Genomic DNA, 19947 nt, shown 5'->3' with positions numbered 1-19947 from the left:
GCTGCGTCACCTATCGCCGGGCGTATCAATCCATGACCGAGGGTTACCGTATACCGTGCGAGATACATGGAACTACGACAATCCCAGGCGAATCCCACGTGGCGACTCCACTTCCGAGTCAGCAGTTCCACTCTGGCTTTAGCATTGCGGGTGCGGAAGGCAAACCTCGCGACATCCCGTGGGGAACCGTGAATGGTGCGCATCCTGATTGGATAAGCCCACTTGGTTTTTTCATCAATATTTTCTCATCCTTCCGCGTAAATCAATACTTTTCATTAGATTTTCGTAGATGGTGTGGAGTATTAACAAATTTTGTTGATTTGGTGGAAGATGTTGAGGAGATGAGGCGATGTGCTCAAGTCTACTTCGCTGCATCGTTGGATGTGGCTATGGTGGTTGCAAGCTCAATATCTCCTTGTGGCCATAACTAGTGTTTCTGGCTTGTTCGCACTACATTGGAATGATTCTACATCCAGTGCCGTCGTCTGTGAACTGAGCTTCACAGTGTGTAGATTTTAGGTTTTAGCGGCACTGCGAGCGGCGTTGGAAAAAGCGTTATTGTCTGTTGAATTACTCCGAAGATTGTCTTCTATGTGTTAGCATTGTTAGTGTCTACTGGTTGCAGCTATGGCGACGACCTGCGGTTTTGAGTGGACGTCTTTGACGTCTTGCTGCTCTCAATTAGGTGAGGTTTCTAGTAGTAGAAGTAGGAGTACAGGGAGCTTTGCAGGGCTTTCATCGGGGAGCAGTGAATGTTTTGGCGTGCGTACGAGCTTGCGTATTGTGGATCGCAATGCCATAAGGCGCGTGCCGTGTTGTTCTCATAGACCAGCTACAGCTGCTTCCGTTGAACATTCCGAAGTATGTCATCTTTTGGTTCTCTGTGTTTGGTAGTACAGCATTGACTCTCAAACCCCAATTTTTTGCTGCACTTGTAGATGTTTCATTAAATCAATTTTCGCATCCACTGACACGATCACATTAATTTGGAATTTACACGTGAAGGTCACTTTGAATTCATTCTTTCCTTACATTGTCTTGAATTACGATTGAGTTGAACTTCATATCTGCAGAGAAGATGGCATTATCGGCCTGCGAAAGTAGGTTTAGCATTTCTTGCAGGGAACCTCCTGCTGGAGTGCAGTGCAAGGGCTGAATCTCTACCAGATTTGCTTGTCGACGCTGCCGGGGGCAATGTGAACAATCTTATTACCGTTTTGTGCATTGCTGAAGCCGTTGCGTTGACTGGAGCAGTCGTTGCAGGTCAGAGCCGTAGAGATTCAAAATTCTTTGTTAGAACATCTGTGACTACCTTGCTAGTTTGAGGCAGCGCTCTTTCGACGAGAGCCTGCTGATATTAGTGGTGCCTCTATGCTTTAGTGTACCAATATGTCGCTGTAAGCGGTTCTAGTGTTTTTTTATCGAATGATTGCCATGGTATTTATGGAATGATTTATGTCATTCATATAAACTGCAGTATTAGTCGATTTTTCTTTGGGAATCGACGAGCCGTCAGGTTTTCGTATCTTCTGCTAAATTTAGAAGGGATTGCTCATGCAGGTGTAATTGCGCGACAAAGAAGAGACGAGTTGTATAACATCAACACTCAACTCCGGCAGATCAATCTAAATCTAAGGAGACAGGCGCGAGTAGAGTCATATGCACCTAGTTTGAAATATGCACCTGTCGCAGGTCGCTCTAGTGTTGCAACAGCAGAACCTGTAGACCTAGGAAAGGAGGAGTTGCTGCAGTTTTTGAGATCTGGAAAACGATTGCTGCGTGAACAGAATCCTGCTGGAGCATTTCTTGAGTTTGAAAAGGCCCTTCAACTGGCCAGGAAGTACAGAGACACTGTGGAAGAGAAGAAAGCCGCACGAGGGCTAGGTAAGTTCGGTATAACAGATGATTCATGAGGGTGAATTTCATCTCAATTACATGGAAGATGCGCATGTAGATTCCACATGCTGATGTTGAGTTGTGTAACAGGGGCTGCATGCCAGCGGCAGAAGAAGTACAGGGATGCAATTAAGTTTCATCAGCTGGTTCTATCGATATCCGACAAGACCAATGAATTTTCAGGAAATACCGAAGCCTATGGAGCCATCGGTGATTGCTATTCCGAAATTGGTGAAATGGAGTCGGCCGCGAAGTATTATGACATGTACATTGATAGGCTGCAGAATGAAGATGTTGATTAAGAGGTTTCTTGCTCTACCTGATAGTCTTGCGTATTTTGGTTAGAATCGGGGTAAATGCTTATTTCAAACAGGTTAGTGATGTGCAGTTGAAAGGATGTTACTCCAAATTTGGAGAGGATTTTTGGGGTCAAACAATTACGATGACTGTAGTGATAAGCAACCAAGCGATATTCGGATCAAGTGAAGGCATATTTGCTGAGGGGTTTCTCAAACATAATTGTTAATTTCACGCACCTTCCAGAATTCACTGTTTCACTTCTGCAGAAACATTTTGATGAGCCCTTTACCACGCACACCGTAATCGCGATTAGTGAGTGTGATGTCCACACCTACCTGCCCAAGGCTGTACTTGGGCACATGTTTCAAGCATTCTATTCCAAGCGAATGCCCAAATTTAAGAAGATAAGACAATTTTTAGATCTGATTATTGTTTACGGTTCAGTATTTTCCAAATAATGAGGTCTTGTGCATCGTCAACTCAATCAGAGTATCAGTTGCCCATACCATCACAAGGCAAGAAGAATCTTTGTTAAACTTGTATATAAAAGTAACTGTTTATCTATTCTTTACAAGATGAATTCAAATAACGAATCCATGTTTTTCAAACACTTGATTAAGGTTTAAAAATTAGCAATTAATATTTATAACTATTGAATTATTGAATAAGTTGATATAGTCATATTTTTATTATATTTTCTGTATTCTTGTTTGAATGACGCTCAATTTTTATAAAATTTCAGATATCATATTAAAAAATGAATGTATTGTTATTAAAGGCATTTATAGTATGAGAAAGGAAAGACAAGAATGTTTTCTTATTTGCAACACTCATTGGTTATTAGATCATAAAATCCTTTCATGTAGTATGGTCATCTAATCAAATTACATTTATATGATATTTAATGGCAACAAATCCTGATTATTAGTCACATCACCTTCTAATTTTTTTTTTTAGCTCTCTTTATTACTTATAGAAAAAAAAAAAGTACCAATCCTATATGAGATTTATAGAGTCTTTGGAAACTCTTTTTGCTCTTATCTTGTAACTCGAAGTTTTAGAAAAAAATTAAAATATATTATTGTCCTTATAAAGACTATCCATTAATGCTCCAATATCTTTTAGAACTTTTAAAGATTATGTCTTACTTTGTCTATTAAGTATAAAACTACAAACTAGTACTTTATTGTTATATAGATATTGCAAAGATGCCAATACATAAATACACACACACACACACACACACATATATATATATATATATATATATGAGTCAATTGAAAGTACTATTATTTTAAAGTTTAACAGTTTTACAATAATTATGCTTTAGGGATGCTAAGAATACTACAAGTGTACAAGTATTCTATTCTGTAAATTTGCAAAACTGTAATTCCTACATACATTTGTTTCATTAAAATTATATATATATATATATATATATATATTCCATTGTCAATATTGAGCTTGGTTTATTTGTTGATTTGTTTAAATACATTTTACAAAGTTGATAAATACTCTATTAATTCTCTAACATTTTTTTAAATTTTACTATATACCAATTTGTGTTTTTGAAGAATACATTTATTCCTTTATCAAGGTTATGAAATTGAATTTAATTAATTCTTCTACATTATTTTACTACATCAAAGTTTTTACATTACCTATACATTCATAATTTTTTTTATCACATCACAGTAAAAAAAAAAAAAAAATGCTATTAATATTATCATTATTGTTTAATAATAAAGAACAATCTATAAGTATAAGCTGTGATAACCAGGGATTGCAATTGACAACCAAAAAAATGTTATAAAGTTCTTCTTCTATGTTAATAGGACTATAATAAGAATATCATATCATTATTAGTAATATAAATTTAATTCAAGATATTCAATCTTTATCAAGTATCTAAGTTCAATGAACTTATAAAGATTTTTCTATGAGAATTAAAAGAAGAAGAAAACATGTTTTTGAAATACACTCAAGAATGTATGTATGTATATGTGTGTATATATATATATATATATATATATATAAACTTGATATTTTTTTAGTGTAGATGCATTATTGGAAACAAGAGAAAATTGTGGAAAAACATAAAATTGAAGAAAATAAAATAAAAAGGATCAGTGATAAAGAATATATTTATTTCTTAATTACAAGAAATAATAACTGTGTAGTGGAAAAAAATATTTTGAAGTTTACTAAAATTTACAACATCCTGGTAACAACTAATTCTTAGTTAGTATTGTAGATAAAATGCTGTTGGTCATGGGCATCCAAAGACTTATAACTTGCAATCAATATTTTTTACTATTTATGTGATGTATAGCTACTACTCAAGGTTTGTTAACAGTTAGTAATATTAATGGTATAATTTTTAACTAGCATATCTTAAATAAGATCAAAACATGTTTTGCTTTTATTTTATTTTTCTTTGAAATTAAAGAGGCTCTAGAAATATATTCAGTTGAGTGGTGGTTAACATCAAAGGCAGAATAAGAGCACCATATCTTGTGCCACTTTCATCTTATTTATAGAATCAATTACAGCACTTTAACATGTATTACAGAATTTTAACACTTACAGTATTACACTTCAAGAAATTACAGAATTCAGTTTATATTAATAAATGTACTTTTAAGGAGTTACAGAATTTTGACACTATTGTATACCAAAGATTAGGTTATACTATTCTATACCAAAACAAAGACTAGACAATGCAAATAATACTAAATATACTTAGAATTTCACTCAATCATTGGCAGCATGTTTATCATATTCTCTTTCACCAACCTCTACTATTTCAATCAATACATCATCTTTTTGTAAGTCATTTCATATACAACAAAGGAAAGTCACACAAATTGACATTATGTGAACCATTCAGCTGAAGTCCGCTTCATAGACTTGCTCAATTCAAAGTTGAAATTGCTTCATTTGAGTTCTCCCTCCACCCCACAACAACAACAATCACTCTCACAGTGACCAAAAAACCCTAAAATTAAACCTAGAGTTTTCAATCTAGTACTGTTCAGCACCATGACATCAAATTAAATTTCACTTTCTTCATTTTCAAGATCAAAAATTAGCTCTACAACCCCATAAATGCAAAACGCACACAATCACCAAAGATGCCTCCTGCATCATACTATTTTCTCAAATATGTGTCCTTTGGATCCTTTGGAAAAAAGAGTAAGGTAGCCAACCCATTTCCAATAACGTAAGCATTTTAGCACATTTGCTATATATGTATATATATATATATATATATATATATATGTTAGTGTGGAGAAATAGAAATCAGCAGGATTCTAGGTATTTTCACACAATTTGCCCAAAAATGGGATTTTTATCAATATTTTAGCTGAAGATTCTCTTCAACCCAAAGCCAACATAGAGGCCAACCTAATTCTAACCAATCGATGGTTACAAAATTGAGAATACTTGATTTCCCAACAAGTTTTCTGAATTGGTATGAAATTCTTAATTTCTTATCCAATGGTACCATGGAGTTGAGGCAAAATGTGAATTAAAGTAATGTGAAACCATAAGGTGTCAGAACTGATCAATATTATCATTTCAAGTTGATCAGAAATACACCACCGTGTAAGTAGAATATGGGGGGTGGTTGAGAATGGGTCCGCTACCTTGAACATTTATGTTACAATTTTTTAGCTCCATTTTATTCCAATCTCAATGGTCTTAAACTGTGTCATTAGATTAATGTTGTTTCCATGCATGTGAAGGTGATGTGTCCCTTTGAGAATCCCATTCTACTTTAATGAGCAATGGCTCAAATTTCTATGCAAAAAATGGTGAATGGGTCAAAACTCTATTAGTACAATGTAGTGGAACTGCTGAGCACAGTGAATAAATCACTAGAATATTTTCTCTCAGATGTATCTAGCTTTCAATATTTGTGGTGAACACTTGCCAGGAGTGATCATAAATCTTGACCAAGTTAACACAATTGTGCTTGTCACAAAATAATATGCAATTCAGTGGTCCCTTGGACTAATTGCTCTTATAGTTTGATTTTTTTAGGACCTTAAGTTGTTGCATTAAACAACAATTATAATGTTATTTTGTTGTTTTAATCATCCTTCAAGTTCAATGGACTCCACAATTAGAGGTTTGTCTCTTAAATAACACTTATGGTTCTTTGAAGGTGAGAAACTTATTAAAGTAATACAAATAAACTATTTTACTATATGTAGATATATCTAGTTTTCTTGTACAATCACTTCATTACCAAACATAGACATCTTAGAAACTTTAAATATTCTGTCTAGAATTAGATTGAAGAAATTAGACCTAAAAGATTATATTTAAAGATCTCATAAGATAACAGTGGATTTTCATAGAATTGTAGATTAAGACTGCTTGTTTTCATTTTATGATGTTGGATATGTACCGTGTCTAAGTTTACAAAAAACAAACAAACAAACAAAAAAAAATAAACAAATAAAAAGAAGATACATAGTACTTGAATTTTTATTAAAAAATGTAATTTCTTCATCAACTATTATGATACCAAATTAATAATCCATTAATAAAAACAAGATATATTTTTATTTATAACATGAGCCATCTTACATGTCTTAAGCATGCTAAAGAATGAAAAATTTATTAATGTAAAGTGTTTAATTTTTTCAGTATGTAGTTGATTTTTGACAATAATATATTTTAGCATTTAAATAAAACCAAATTATATGAATTCTATAAAAAGAATGTCATAACATGAATTCAACAAGACATATGGTGAAGTTATGCTCCAAATTCACCCTCACGTCTACAACAACCAAAACCCCCCATTCAAACAAAAACCCTTTGCCAATTACAAAGCAATAATCCCAAACTTCTATTCCAACTCAGTCGAACCCACAAACCATTTCCAAACCCTTCACAAGCCCAAACAATACCACTGAACCCCAAATCGAGGTTGCCCACGAACAAGTCAAGCTCAAAGTAGCGGGAAATGTAGCGGGGAATGTAGCGGGGCCCGCTAAATTGGAGGAGGGGTACAACCAGAATGAGTGGAGCCTCGCAGTCGCGAGCCAAGCAGGGAATCAATCTATCGGAGGGCGACACACATGCGATCTAGCTGCACTAGGATCACCGAATTTGCACTGCGTCAGGATCACCAGGACCCCATTTCGTAAGAGAATTTATCAACAGCATGGCTGCTGCGTTGGCACGGCCCTGTACTGCAACCCCCGACGCAGTTATATATATATATATATATATATATACAGGAGAATTTATACACATAAATATATATATAAATAAATAAAGCGACCCAAACATTTTCTATAGGGTCCCACTCTAAATTACCATTGCACTCTTGCAGTCTCATCTCTGTTCCCAGTCGTTCCCTGTTCCCAACCATTGTTAAGGACAGGGAAACGGCTGGAAAGTTGGGAATGGAGACAGGTTGAAAGGGTAGAATGATGGTTTAAACATGAGTGGATTTAGTAAAAATTTGGGTCGTTTCATCATTCCCCTATTTAACTATCTACGTACATCTGTATGTTTATATGTATACTAGGTGTATAATATACGATTTCGGTGGGTGTCGGAGGTGGAGAATCCCAGTGCACGGATGGGTGTGTTGTTGAAGCTTCACAGTAAGCGCGGTTCACAGTGCTTGCGATGAGCTCCGGGAGCTCATTTACAGACAAACGAGGGGTATCTCGAGGTCGTGGATGTGGATGCATTCGTTGAGCTGGGAGCTGCTGGCGGGGTGATCGGGGCAGGAAGCGGCGATTGTTGGGTTCCTCTGTGGATATATATATTATCCCTCGGAATGCGCTGTTGCCGGGATCGTGTTGATGCGCTGAAGCTGGTGGGTTTGCGCGAGCAGACAGGGAATCTTTCGTCAGTTTGGACGAGGTTGAGCGCTTGTGGCGCCGTAGCGCTGGAAATGTGCGTGGCTGCGAGGATTGAAGTGTTGTTGCTCCCCTAGTGTGAAGGACCCGGGTGTGTGAGAAGGCCATTGAGTTGGGCCTGCCTTCTTTGGGTTCCCATAACCCAATTGGGTAGCTATGGGGAATTGTCTCCGGGTGTGTGCTGGAGATGATTCGGACTCCGAGAACACAACCTATCAAGGTTATCAAGGTTCCTATGGATCTTTTGAGGAACCGCCGCACCGCCCGATCGTGGTTACCTTGGATGGGTATAGTGCGTTTACTCGAGATTTACAAGAATTCAAAACCACAAAGAAGGTATTGCTTCTTCGGCGATTTCTCTTGGTGTAAGGATGACGCATTGAATGTTGTTCACATGCACGCTGCCCCCCTCTTAAGTGTGCGCAGACACATGCAAACAAACTGATATTGTCTTGCTGCTTGTTATGTACAGTTGCCTCCTGAATTGAGCAACTGGGTCTCTGTGTCCAAACGCCATCAAACCAACTGGTGAGATTGAAGCACCTCTCCATTTGATTTTTAAATTGTTGTGTATCTGTCTACGCGTAGGACAGAGGGAGCTCTTTGAATGGAGACCAAAGATTTGTGTTCGTTCTTTTGATCAGGTATCAAATGCTTTTGGATGCTTGGGACACCACAAGACCAATTCCAGCAACTGCGGGACAGGTTAGAGTTCTGATTATACGGACGCTTGAAGGTCGCATCCACGGCTATGAGCTCCAGGTACTGCTGCTGCATCCTGCTTGTCGAATGCTACTGTTGTTCCGCGTTGAAGGTTTTGTTGTTTAACATTCTTCTTCTTTTGATCTTCAAATAGTCTCAAGATTTTTGTGTATGATACCAGAGTAAATTCCCTTCCCTCCTTCCCTACTTTCGATGATGTGCAGAGTTTACTGCAGTTTTATCATCTCAACAATTTGCCTCCAGAACCAAAAAAGCCTCAAGTGCCTCAAGTGCCTCAAGAGCCGCAAGTACCTAAAAAGCCGCATGTGAAACAAGAGCCACAAGTACCCAAAAAGCCGCATGTGAAACAAGAGCCACAACCATCTAGAAAGCCGCAAGTGTCTCAAAAGCCAGAACGGCCTCGAGGGACTAAATATCCTACAGTCGAACCTGACGTAGAATACGTCATTGTCACCATGCCTGTGAGCATCTACTGAACATTTTATAGCTTCTAATGAATTCGATTATAATGTCAAGCTCTGCTGTAAGAACCAAGAACACATCTCTCCATGCTTTACAAGTATGATCATGCTTCAGTTTATTGAGTGGTTTGGATACATTTGAACCCTGGATAAACACCTTGTTTGTGTGTGTCTTATGTAGAAATCATCTTTGATCTGTTTTTGTTTTTTTGTTTTGTTTTGTTTTGTTCTACTGGCCATCAGTCTTTTGGTGTACTCTAACTTAGTATATGATTTCTTACTGTAGATTAAGAAAAACTGTGTCGGAGACGGAGACGGATTCACTGCATTTGTGGAAGTTGATAAGGATTCAAGAGAGAAGTATCAATTACCAGAGGAGATAAAGGATAACGTGAAGAAGAGGCGGGATGCCCTCGCCCGGCACGACACCGCAACTGTGAATGAAATGAACAACAGCATGAGGAGATCGGGATACAAGTTTATAATCCTTACCTCTTAAAATAAGTGAAGGTTATGCATGTCACTTCAAGTGCCTCGACTATTCTTTTTCAGCCATTTGAGCTAATTGATGAATTTTGGTGTTCTCAGGGTAATTAACGGTCACAAGTTGGTACGCGTATACCGGATCCGCTTGAAGTAAGAACTCCTTCAATCTTATCAATTGTCTTTTAAGCAACTGTTATGTATTTGTCGTAAGAGCTCAATACTCATTTATCGACATTAATTTCTTGTTCATCTTCAACAGGGGTGTGGATGCCCCAGAACTCGGACAACCCTTTGGTGATGAAGCGAAACAAATCCTTGCTGAGATTGTGCAAGATTGTAAGCTCTCTATCCAAGTGTACTACAAAGACATATACGATAGAGAAGTTGGAGATGCTTATGTTTGCGACACTGGCATTTTCGTTCAGGTACAGTACATTGCTGCTCTTCTTTTAATGTTCATGTATGTCTCATACCGATTTCAAACTTCTGCTGAAATTTTCACCAAAAAGAATTTGGAGTTAAGAAAATACTCTACCAAGAATGCTGGTCCTATATGTTGAAGTAACCTCTGTATTGTAATAATTCTCAGAATTTCTCATGTGTTTTTTGAATGGGGTTCTACCAGGAGGAACTCCTCAAGAAGGGAGCTGCACATCATCATAGAGTTTTTGATTGTCGCCCAAATTTTGCGAAGGTATGAGTTACCTTACAAACCTGAAGAGCTAGCTCTTCTTAATCTCAGACCTCACGCTGTTAGAACTCTCGTTATCGATGAAGTTCTCCCCTTCACAGTAACTCATTGAAATCAAAAAGTTTTTCTCACTAAGACGTGGGTTGTGGATTGAGAAGTGGGAAGCAGCTGCCAGAGCTGCTCGTGTTGGCTTATGGGCCGCTGCACATATTGAGACGCCTTGGGATTATAAGAAAAAGGACAGCCAGAAACGCAACAACAGGGGAGGTGGCTAGACTGTTGATGTAAGGATTCGAAGTGGATTCACTGTGCTCATCTACATTTCTTAATTTTGTTTTTGTTTTTTGTTTTCTGTAGTGTTTTTTGTTTAGTTATAGCTGCAAGGCTCTAGAAAAGCCCATAATTTGTGATGTGTGGCTTTTAGGTCATTAATGAAGTAGTAATACCAGTTTTGATTTTTGCAGACTGCTGAAGTTTGGAGCAAGTTGTCAACCAGGAAATGGTTTAAATTCCATGAGTTGAGGTATTTAAATTTGCTCCAGACAAGGAGGAATTGGAGAGTGTTATTGTTATCCTCTTCTTTTTCTTTTTTTTTTCTTTTTTTTTTTTTTTTGTTCCCCCCCCCCCCATCCCCCCCTTCCAAAGCACCTGATTGTAATTTTTTGTATACTTGCCAATCTAGTGTACAGCACTAATGGACCTCTCCATATTTTGATAATATTTTATTATATTAAATATAATTAAATTATTTCTAATTTTCGATTATAAATAATGTTATTATTAGTTAATAATCTAAAATTTCAAGAAATATTTATGTCAAAAATGTAACAATTATTTCAATTATTTTTGGAAAAGGCATGTTGATGCTTAAACCATTCTAAAAATTAAATGAAGTTATAATCATCACAAACACAATAAAAAAAAAATATATTTTAAGTTATAAATATTAAATTTCTAAAAAAGTAATTATTAATATTTTCAAACAAATAGATTCACTCTTTTGATTCAAACTATATAGAATTTAACCACTAAAAAAATAAACTCAATCTTCAAATAAATTATCAAAAAGAAAACAGAAATAGTAAACTTAAAACAATTAAATTTGAAATATTATTACTGAAAAGTTTTTGTTGAAATACAAAGGTACATCATTAAACATCCTCACAAAATAAATAAATGTTTGCAAATAAACGAGAACATAATATATAAAAAATTGAAGTAAAAATTAATGTCAAGACAATTTTAATTGAAAGCTATACCAATTGTGTATAGTATATACAACTTGAAGCATTATTAAAAGTAAAAGGTTCAAACAGTGAAAAGTTTACAAATTATACAAAAGATAGCATTTTAACGTTGAAGTTATTTGTGAGTGAACGTTTTTTTTCCAATGTGACAAATCACTAACTCAGATAAAATTTACACGAACAAAAAAATACCTAAATCATGATGCATTGCAATATCTTGCATAATCCCAATACCAGATCATACCAAAGTGCCAAATTCAAACTCCTAAAATGCACAAGAGCTGCCTGAATGAATCAAATCAGTGTACAGAAAAACAACGTCTATAGTACATGCATTGAAACTACGCTATCGAAACCTAGTCAACAATAGCCAGTTGAACCGTGCATCTCTACACGAATAGTGCTCAGATGTTACATTTTATCTGTTATGTAAATTCTCTGACTGCCCAGCATTCATTTGAGTCTATGGAACTAAGCCTAATCGAAAATTGCCAGGTAAACCACAGGATTACGGTTATGAAACACCTTTAACCAAGTTTCGCCATTTGTCCTTCAGATCAACATCGGTTCGACTAGGATCAAATCTGCCCTCCCCAAACTCCAGAATCCTTTTCCACTGGAAACCCCATGCTCCATTATATGAATACAGCCGCACACCTTCCTACAAAATCCAACCTCCACTGTCAGTTGGTCCTCACAAAAAATTCAAATTAGAGTAATACTTAGCTGTGCAGAACTCTAATACACAGCACAGAATCAACAGAGATAAACCTGATGAAACCAGGGCTACCCTTTATAGTTAAAATGGCTTAGAGACGTAAACTCATGTAATCTCTGAACTGAATGACTGTAGGTCACCTGAAACTACATTCATTGTTCACGAAAATTTACAAGTATTCCATTGGAAATTTTTATTTCTTAAGGAACCTACGATAAGAGCACAAGACTACAAAATTCTCGTGTATCTATGCATCCACCTAAGACAAGTTAAAGAGTAATAAGGAGCTAGAAAACCTAATCAGAAAGAGAGCTGTCAAAGCTAAACACTTGCATCACACTGTTTCATTGTTGGCTGAAATCCAGCAGCAAACTTTCTTGATCCAGAGGATACTAGCTACGATGTATTTCAAACTGTTTCCAGACTTTCTGTCAGAGTAAACAGGCTAATATAAGGAGTGATTATTTATGACAAGAGTCTACTCGACGGCCATTGCGGACCTAAGCATCACCTTTAGTGACCTTCTACAGAAGGTCTGAGCTGGCAAATGAGAAACAGAGAGCATATGCCTACCTTGAGAGCATCCTCCTCTGCTCTCGTCCACGGTAGGGGAATCCTACGGCGACCAGGAATTCTCCGACGACCACTGCAAACATGAATTTGCAGTTAATTGGATCCTGTCAGCTTTGCATACCAAAAAGGGCTTCACCTTCTTAACGAGGTGCTTTCAATAAAAATAACTTATCTTACGGCCCAAAAGGACAAAATGACAAAAATGATTTGAGATATGAATCACAATAATACTTCGTACCGCAACATCTCAGTCTGATCGAACTGCAGAGCTCGACCACATAGCATTGTTACAAAAAGCACGAAAAAGAGGGCACAAGGTAACCTCACCTAAAATATCCACTGCGCTCCACATACTCAGATTTCCCAACACAATCTTCATCCAGCTCTAAATCATCACCATCCACCTCTCCACAACCGCCAGCACCACTTCCAGGTTCTTGGACCCCGGCTTCCCGTTGCAAACTTGCCTCGTCACTGTCATCTTCAAGTACTTTCCTTTTCGCTACACGTCTGTAGATATCTGTCTTCTTCCTTTTCCGCCCACTTGTGCTGGCCGCAATTGGGTGCCTCCTTGAAGTGTTTTGATCAGGGGTATCTGGTACCCTCTGGACTTTTTTCATGTCTTCGTTAAAAGGAACAGCTTTTGCCGGTCCTCTCTGGATACTATCAGGATCGTACTTCACCAGTGATTTCGGACTTCCATTCGAAAATTTCTGATTTACTCGTAGTGCTATTCCAACAGATGATAAATTTAGACCTGTACTTTCAGATTCTACTTCGCCACGTTGCTTTAATTGATTTGATGATTTCCTTAAAATAGGTAAAAGAGATTCATTGCGCCGGCCTGAATCAAGTTGTGCGTCAGTATATCTGAGCTCTGGATTTTCCTCACTATTATGCTGCAGCTTCAAAGTCGTATCAATATCATCTGGTTGCGGTGGAATAAGACTTGATTTTGAACGCTTGACAGCTTTCTCCTGCCCACTATGGTATTGTGCATCGTCCTCGGAGAAACTTCGCTTCTTTGAGCTCTCCTTTATGAAGGCCTTCAGCTCCTCCCTGGCCACAGCTGCTGCCTGTGAAGAGAATTTTGAATAATCATAATGAAATCATCTACAAACACAGGTAAAACATGTCCAGACAACACCCAACATCAATCACATGTAGAATCTACTACCATGTTCATTAAATTTCAAATAAACGTGCTCAAATCAAATTCACAACAAGATTACATTTCTCACACAACCACATGTACACTACATCCACGAGGTAGAATTCAACTGATATAAATTCTTTGTTCAATAGAATGGTTACCACAGCTAACACATAAGTATGCTCACCTTTGCTGCCTCTCTTGCTCCTTGTGAAGCCTTCACAGCGACACAAATAGGACAACACCAATCCTCATTACTCTTGGGCACCCTTAGACCAAGAACCTCAATACATTTTAAGTGCATTGAAATGGGGCATCTATCACAACAAGTTAAGTCCCCATCCAAGCCACATTTGTGGCAGATCTCTTCTTGACCATCATCACCAATGTCGAGATAGTCAACCTCGTAGATCTCTTCAGCATCCAGGGGTAGGGACTCGTTCTTTATCACGGACTTCTCATTATCCCGCCGCTCGGCTATTTTAGCTTCTGGTGAACACGTGGAGGCTCTTTTTCTATCAGGCTCCAATGTCCTCCTTTCACTTGGTAAACCTGTGGTCTTCCTCCTCACGACCTGGGTTGCTACAGTTTTTTGAAAATGTCTCCGATCCGATCCACTCTGAAAAAATATAAGGCATATCGGGACATCATTAGTCTTGCGAAAAGAAGCGTAGTGACAAAATTTATAACTTACATGTGTAAATAAGAGGTAACATTGCAATATTCTGGAGACTAACAGATGGTAAGTAAAGTACCTCTGAATGAGAGGGAGACTGAGCCCCTTCCTTGCGGTAACCCTCACCTTCACATTTTTCATCATCGATGTTCAACCTCTCAACTACCTGGCAATGTGGAAATCAAGGCAATTATGAATCAAGGAACTTGACCGATGCCAATACTAAAAGCGAGGGCAGAGAAGGCAAAGAATCCGATCTTAGTTTTGTTTCTTTGCATCCAATATATTGCACAATGGCTTGTTCGTGCAAACAGGCTGAAAAGATTCTGACTAGCAAATTTATACACACAGTAAATCGAAATAAAATTACCGTGGATTACATTTTCAAAGTAGACATCGTGTACAAAATGCCAACAAAAGGGGTAGTGGATACCTGTGTATCAGCATCAGATTCCACACCCGAGATTGTCACATTTTTGTTTGTACGGCTTGGCTTCCTTGTTTGATGTATTTTTTCCCCTTCAATACTGACACTTAGGTGTGGTGAGCAGCTTCTCATTACTTCTAATCCAAAATTTCTAGAAAGAGGCATACCCTCCTTTGAAGGAACAGCAAGGGATACTGAAGTTGGTGTTTTTGATTGTTTACTCGCTACATTACAATTTTGCACTTCTTGAGAAACGTCATCACTACTATCACGTGTGGGAAGGATCATCCGCCTCGGCGATTTTTTATCAGAAACTGCTGCAGTTCCAAGCACAATACCCTGACCTCCGGTTTCAGTCATATCATGCCCATTCCTGGATTCATGTCCCACTCGTTGAAGGTCTATATCCTGATTTGTTTGCAAACTCACAACATTGGCGGGATTCAAGTGAGCTTGCTTAGCACGTGGGTCTAACTCTCCAGACTTCTCCATGTCACCAAGCGCCTCGAGGAATGGTGTTCCATTGGAATCAAGAAAGTCACGTGACAACTGCAAATGCGCAATCAAGTGCCATTAGGCCCTATTTAGTCTTTCAGGACTACTAATAAAGTGAAGTTCTGAGAAGTCGAGATGGGAAAATACGATGCGCCTATAGATTGTAAATAAATTTGAAAAGAAAGACACACACAAAACCGCACCCAACTAACCAAATGATCATGAATTCACACAAAACGACTAGCATAGGAAGCAAAAAACAAAAAAAATTCTAACGCTCCATCAGAAAGATACAAAAGAATACACCGATACGAAATAATACTCATAGAAATTTAACAGTTCACTGTCAGACCACGAGATTTACAACACATCAGAACAATGTAAGGAGCAGTAGGATATTCCACCTGGTCTAAGAACACTGTCTTAAATGTTGCTCTCCTTTCATCAATAAACATGTTCAAATCATTCTTCAATTTCTTGAGCGAATACTTCTTCAGGTAAGCTGCAACATCATTCGTTTGATCCTTTGACTGGTAGCCCCAAGTCAAACAGTTAGAGAACATTAACATCGCAAAATTAGAATACTCAAACAAACACTAAATCCAAATTCTGAATCAAAGAAAGAGGCCCATCACGAAGCGAGGCAGGAGAGCTCTGCAAAACCGTCGAACACGCTGACATCATTATTTTTCAAAAGAGATACATGTGGCGCAGTTCTTGTGAGAGGATCTAACTACATACCTTAAGAAGAGCACTGAGCTCTCTTTTACGAGCTAGGACACGAGGGTCTGCTTCTTCTGCAAAAATTCTTTCGAGCTCCGATGCGTAATATACCCAGTCTTTATCTCCCTCGGCCACATCTTCCCTTAGTACAGAAAGAACAATCTGGGCAATGTTTAACATGTCCAACACAGTAATGTGCTCATCGTTATGCTTACAGCTGAAATAAGCATGAATAGCACGTACGCTTTAAATAGATTTTATAGAAAATATGTCACTCATCCACTCAAAATATGCCCGATGCTCCATCTATATCACAAGACCACAACCCGGAAGACTTTGGATCACCCAGGAGGACAAATGATCTTCAATATCTGCTCTCACCTCTTACATATTAGCCAGGAGCAAGCAAAATTATTCACCTCTGTTTGCACACGAAGAACCAGTTCTTTGTTGAATCTTTGCTTGACGGAGGAGCCTTTTGTTAATGGAACAAAGTCTTGTATTATGAGTGCCTTGAGAAGAGGAATAGCACCGGAGTCGATTTGATCCGTTAAAACCATCTCCTGCAGGTTCCGTAGCGCTACCCTTTCCAGAAGAGGCCGACAATATGGCTCTTCTATGTCTGTAACATGAGTAGTAATCACCTCTGCATCCACAAAATTCATGGCAACTTTTACCATAGCGAGAACAAATTGAGATCTCGTCAATCAGATTACGACTGAATCGAAAGACTGCCGGGCTGTAAAAAATTTGGAAACAGATGTAAGAGTAGACAAAAATCGCAGAAGTGAACAATAGCATCTTCAACAACGTTCCTATTGAAAAAATCTACATGGAGAAACAGATGTTCCACTCAGAAAATTCTGTGACTCGCGACAACAAGCTCGTACATGATTCCTAGGTCTCCAAATGTAAATCGACCCCAATTCAAAATCTCGATTGAAGAATTACGATGAAAAATCAGTTCAAAATTAATCCACCGTCAAAAGTCAGAGAAGACCCAATTTAATGTGCCCAATTCGTTATCAGCAATACGAACCGTTGATGAACGCCACTCCAAAATCCGGAAGATCCAGAAGCTTCTCCAAAATCCACTTCCACGCCAGCCCAGGCATCAGGGCCGACGCCTGCAATTCCATTGTACTAAGACAAGCTTCCATAAAAGCAGCTGGATGACACCGTGAAAAACGGTGCTACGACAATCAACCGCAATTACCCATATCTGCTCAAACCCATCCCTCAGCCCACGCTACCAAAATGTTAAACCCAATTTTTCTCACGCCAAACCCTCGCTCAAAGAAAGCTTCACGTTCCAAATTCCTCTCGATTGCCATCACTCCGCACCCGAAAAACCTCTAGGGGCACACAAACCCTAGAACGTCAAAACTTTAGAGAGCCAAAAACCATGATCCCCTCGACTCAATTTCAATTCTTCTCACAGAATCACACACGGTGCCTACGTTGCAAACCTCTATGCCCGCAATCTATCGTGGGTTGCCTGCATAGACGGAGGACGATGCAGTCGATGAGGGCTAACGAGGTTGAAGACCAACCCCGCGAATATTCAAACCAACACTACTGCGCCCAATCTGCGAAATTACTGTCCGTTTCGACGCACGCTGTCGTCAATCAAACTTCGTAGATTGTGAACAACTTCGCTGCTGCACTCAGACCGTAAAAAGCAATAAAACATAAAACATAAAAGTGCGAGGAATCGACGGCCGCATCGCGAGACATCGGGCTGAGGAGCCTGCCGAGATGGCGAGCGAGCGAACGAGAATTTGTACAAGCCCCTAGTCGACGGGGGACACGGCGGGACTTACGAGGCCACGTCGGACTCCACCTCAGCTCCCCCCTATTAGTCGATGCCATGCTGACATGTCCAGTCCCGATAGGTACATCCTTTCGTTAACTTTCTGGGCACTCATTTTGGCGTAGTTTGAAAAGACCTTGGTAACTCCGAAGTGATGTTGATGAATTGAGCATGTTGGATAAAATCATACTCTGTTTGTTGAGCGTGCTGATTTGCTTGTTGTCATTTTTATTGTGAGGCACTTGATACTTTGATTCGGATTTTAAAAAAACAATTGCAAAACATTTAATATTATCACATATAAAAAAAACAACATTGTCCTAATAATTATGTTTCTAAATAAGTCCCATGCATAAAATACAAGGTGTGAATTGTGAGTTGTTGCTTAGGGTGGAAATGAGAATGGTTGCAAGTACAAGTGGAGGAATTGATGATACAAAAGAAGAAGAATGCTACACTATGGGGTTTCAATAATGAATTGGCAACATTACTTTAAAGGTAAGAATCCTCGATAAACATGGAGAATTCAATGAAAATAAGGACCAAGTAAAGCACGCTCATTGTCTTTATTAATTATTGAGGCCCTTCAATACTTACATATCTTTTAATTAAGGCTAGATTGATTGCTATACATATTATTGCTACAAAAATTGTAATAAATTTATGAAATAAGAATAAGAAGGAAAAATAAAGAAGGAAGTATTAGAGTTTGAGTTTTATTCTAAATGGATTTTTTTATGTAGTATTAATTTATAAAATAATAATTAATAATTTTTTGAATTAAATTCATAGTAGTCTTAGTAGGACTTCTTATTATAAGCAACTAATATTTTATGCACAATTATCTAGATAGTGTAGTTATTAGTCTTTTGTTGTCACTAGATCTTGAAATTCTATAACATATACCTAAACTTTTGGATGAAATTTGTTTCAATGAATACTTATTGATCTATGGCCATTGCAAATCTCCTAAAGAAGAACTTTTTGAAGGACAACTTGAGCATATTTGTAATCTTAAATTATAGTTAAAAAATGATTATTGTATTAATTGTTAGTTTTTTGTAATTAATGTTGATTTAAAAAAAGAATATTATACCAACTTCCCTATTATATATTGATACTTGTTGTTATGGACATCCAACAAGAAGATTCTAAAAATATATTTATAATATTCTATTATATTTTAAAAGTTTTTAAAAGATTCTTAAAAGATTTTTAGAACATTTCAATAGGTTTTATAAAGTTCTAAAAAAATTAAAGAATTTTTTTTAGAAGCTTTTTAGGATTGCTTTACATTTAAGCAATATAAAAACTTCTTAAGAAGCTTTCTAAGGTTGCTTCATCTTCAAGCAATGTAAAAACTTCTCAAAGAACTTCTTGAGATTGCTTCATTTTCAAGCAACATAGAAACTTCTTGACAAGCTTCAAATTGAAGTTGAGACTATTTTTAATCTTGATAATATATCTTTTGGAGTTTTAGTTCATCTCTCTTAATATTGAACTTGTACTCATCAAGTTTAATCAAGTTCTTATCAACTTTTTTTATGAAACTCTTTTGTTAAACTTCTTATTTGGTCTCTTGTATAATATATCCATGGCAATTTGTCGAGACTATCCAATTATCAATATTAAAACTTAATCCTTCTTCATAGAGAGTGGATTACTTCTCTTTTT

The 19947-nt window shown here is 37.5% G+C and overlaps 3 protein-coding genes across 4 annotated transcripts; 2 read left to right on the top strand and 1 right to left on the bottom strand.

Moving 5' to 3' along the window:
* The first annotated feature begins 465 nt into the window (after positions 1 to 465).
* On the top strand, positions 466 to 2441 carry LOC112288143 (protein FLUORESCENT IN BLUE LIGHT, chloroplastic). Its single transcript, XM_024532024.3, has 4 exons — positions 466 to 861; positions 1074 to 1263; positions 1561 to 1884; positions 1987 to 2441. Exons 1-4 carry the CDS (start codon positions 628 to 630, stop codon positions 2196 to 2198), a joined length of 960 nt encoding a protein of 319 aa, XP_024387792.1. The 5' UTR covers positions 466 to 627; the 3' UTR covers positions 2199 to 2441.
* A 5383-nt stretch (positions 2442 to 7824) lies between these two features.
* On the top strand, positions 7825 to 11020 carry LOC112288632 (putative 38.1 kDa protein). Its single transcript, XM_024533033.3, has 10 exons — positions 7825 to 8423; positions 8560 to 8615; positions 8732 to 8849; positions 9014 to 9271; positions 9558 to 9748; positions 9860 to 9907; positions 10017 to 10182; positions 10383 to 10451; positions 10607 to 10732; positions 10913 to 11020. Exons 1-9 carry the CDS (start codon positions 8244 to 8246, stop codon positions 10721 to 10723), a joined length of 1203 nt encoding a protein of 400 aa, XP_024388801.1. The 5' UTR covers positions 7825 to 8243; the 3' UTR covers positions 10724 to 10732; positions 10913 to 11020.
* Positions 11021 to 11977: 957 nt separating this feature from the next.
* Positions 11978 to 18067, bottom strand: LOC112288631 (uncharacterized). Of its 2 annotated transcripts, none has more exons than XM_024533031.3 (11): positions 17930 to 18067; positions 17500 to 17682; positions 16880 to 17106; positions 16479 to 16622; positions 16142 to 16267; positions 15249 to 15791; positions 14895 to 14981; positions 14327 to 14758; positions 13314 to 14062; positions 12987 to 13059; positions 11978 to 12356 (listed from the first exon to the last, which is right to left on the bottom strand). In XM_024533031.3, the coding sequence occupies exons 2-11, from the start codon at positions 17618 to 17620 to the stop codon at positions 12210 to 12212; spliced, it is 2649 nt and encodes an 882-aa protein (XP_024388799.1). In that variant the 5' UTR covers positions 17621 to 17682; positions 17930 to 18067; the 3' UTR covers positions 11978 to 12209. The 2 variants fall into 2 exon arrangements, with proteins under 2 accessions (XP_024388799.1, XP_090110168.1); XM_090254042.1 differs by having other exon boundaries at positions 17921 to 18054.
* Positions 18068 to 19947: the final 1880 nt, after the last annotated feature.

The sequence above is a fragment of the Physcomitrium patens genome, chromosome 11 (assembly GCF_059467195.1).
Source record: "Physcomitrium patens ecotype Gransden chromosome 11, ASM5946719v1, whole genome shotgun sequence".
NCBI classification, from domain to species: Eukaryota; Viridiplantae; Streptophyta; class Bryopsida; order Funariales; family Funariaceae; genus Physcomitrium; species Physcomitrium patens.
The sequence above is the reverse complement of the archived record's forward strand: the minus strand, read 5'-3'. Positions and strand labels throughout refer to the sequence as shown.

What these genes read in the sequence shown, in the direction of transcription:
- LOC112288143 (XM_024532024.3), top strand. Translation starts at nt 628, where the DNA reads ATGGCGACGACCTGCGGTTTTGAGTGGACGTCTTTGACGTCTTGCTGC. An exon ending in CTTCCGTTGAACATTCCGAA is followed by an intron (nt 862 to 1,073) that starts GTATGTCATCTT and finishes TCATATCTGCAG; the next exon opens with AGAAGATGGCATTATCGGCC. An exon ending in GAAAGCCGCACGAGGGCTAG is followed by an intron (nt 1,885 to 1,986) that starts GTAAGTTCGGTA and finishes GTTGTGTAACAG; the next exon opens with GGGCTGCATGCCAGCGGCAG.
- LOC112288631 (XM_024533031.3), bottom strand. Translation starts at nt 17,620, where the DNA reads ATGGAAGCTTGTCTTAGTACAATGGAATTGCAGGCGTCGGCCCTGATG. An exon ending in TGGAGTGGCGTTCATCAACG is followed by an intron (nt 17,107 to 17,499) that starts GTTCGTATTGCT and finishes TTGTGGATGCAG; the next exon opens with AGGTGATTACTACTCATGTT. An exon ending in GAGCGCAGTGGATATTTTAG is followed by an intron (nt 13,060 to 13,313) that starts GTGAGGTTACCT and finishes TCATGTTTGCAG; the next exon opens with TGGTCGTCGGAGAATTCCTG.
- LOC112288632 (XM_024533033.3), top strand. Translation starts at nt 8,244, where the DNA reads ATGGGGAATTGTCTCCGGGTGTGTGCTGGAGATGATTCGGACTCCGAG. An exon ending in ATGAGGAGATCGGGATACAA is followed by an intron (nt 9,749 to 9,859) that starts GTTTATAATCCT and finishes TGGTGTTCTCAG; the next exon opens with GGTAATTAACGGTCACAAGT. An exon ending in GTATACCGGATCCGCTTGAA is followed by an intron (nt 9,908 to 10,016) that starts GTAAGAACTCCT and finishes CATCTTCAACAG; the next exon opens with GGGTGTGGATGCCCCAGAAC.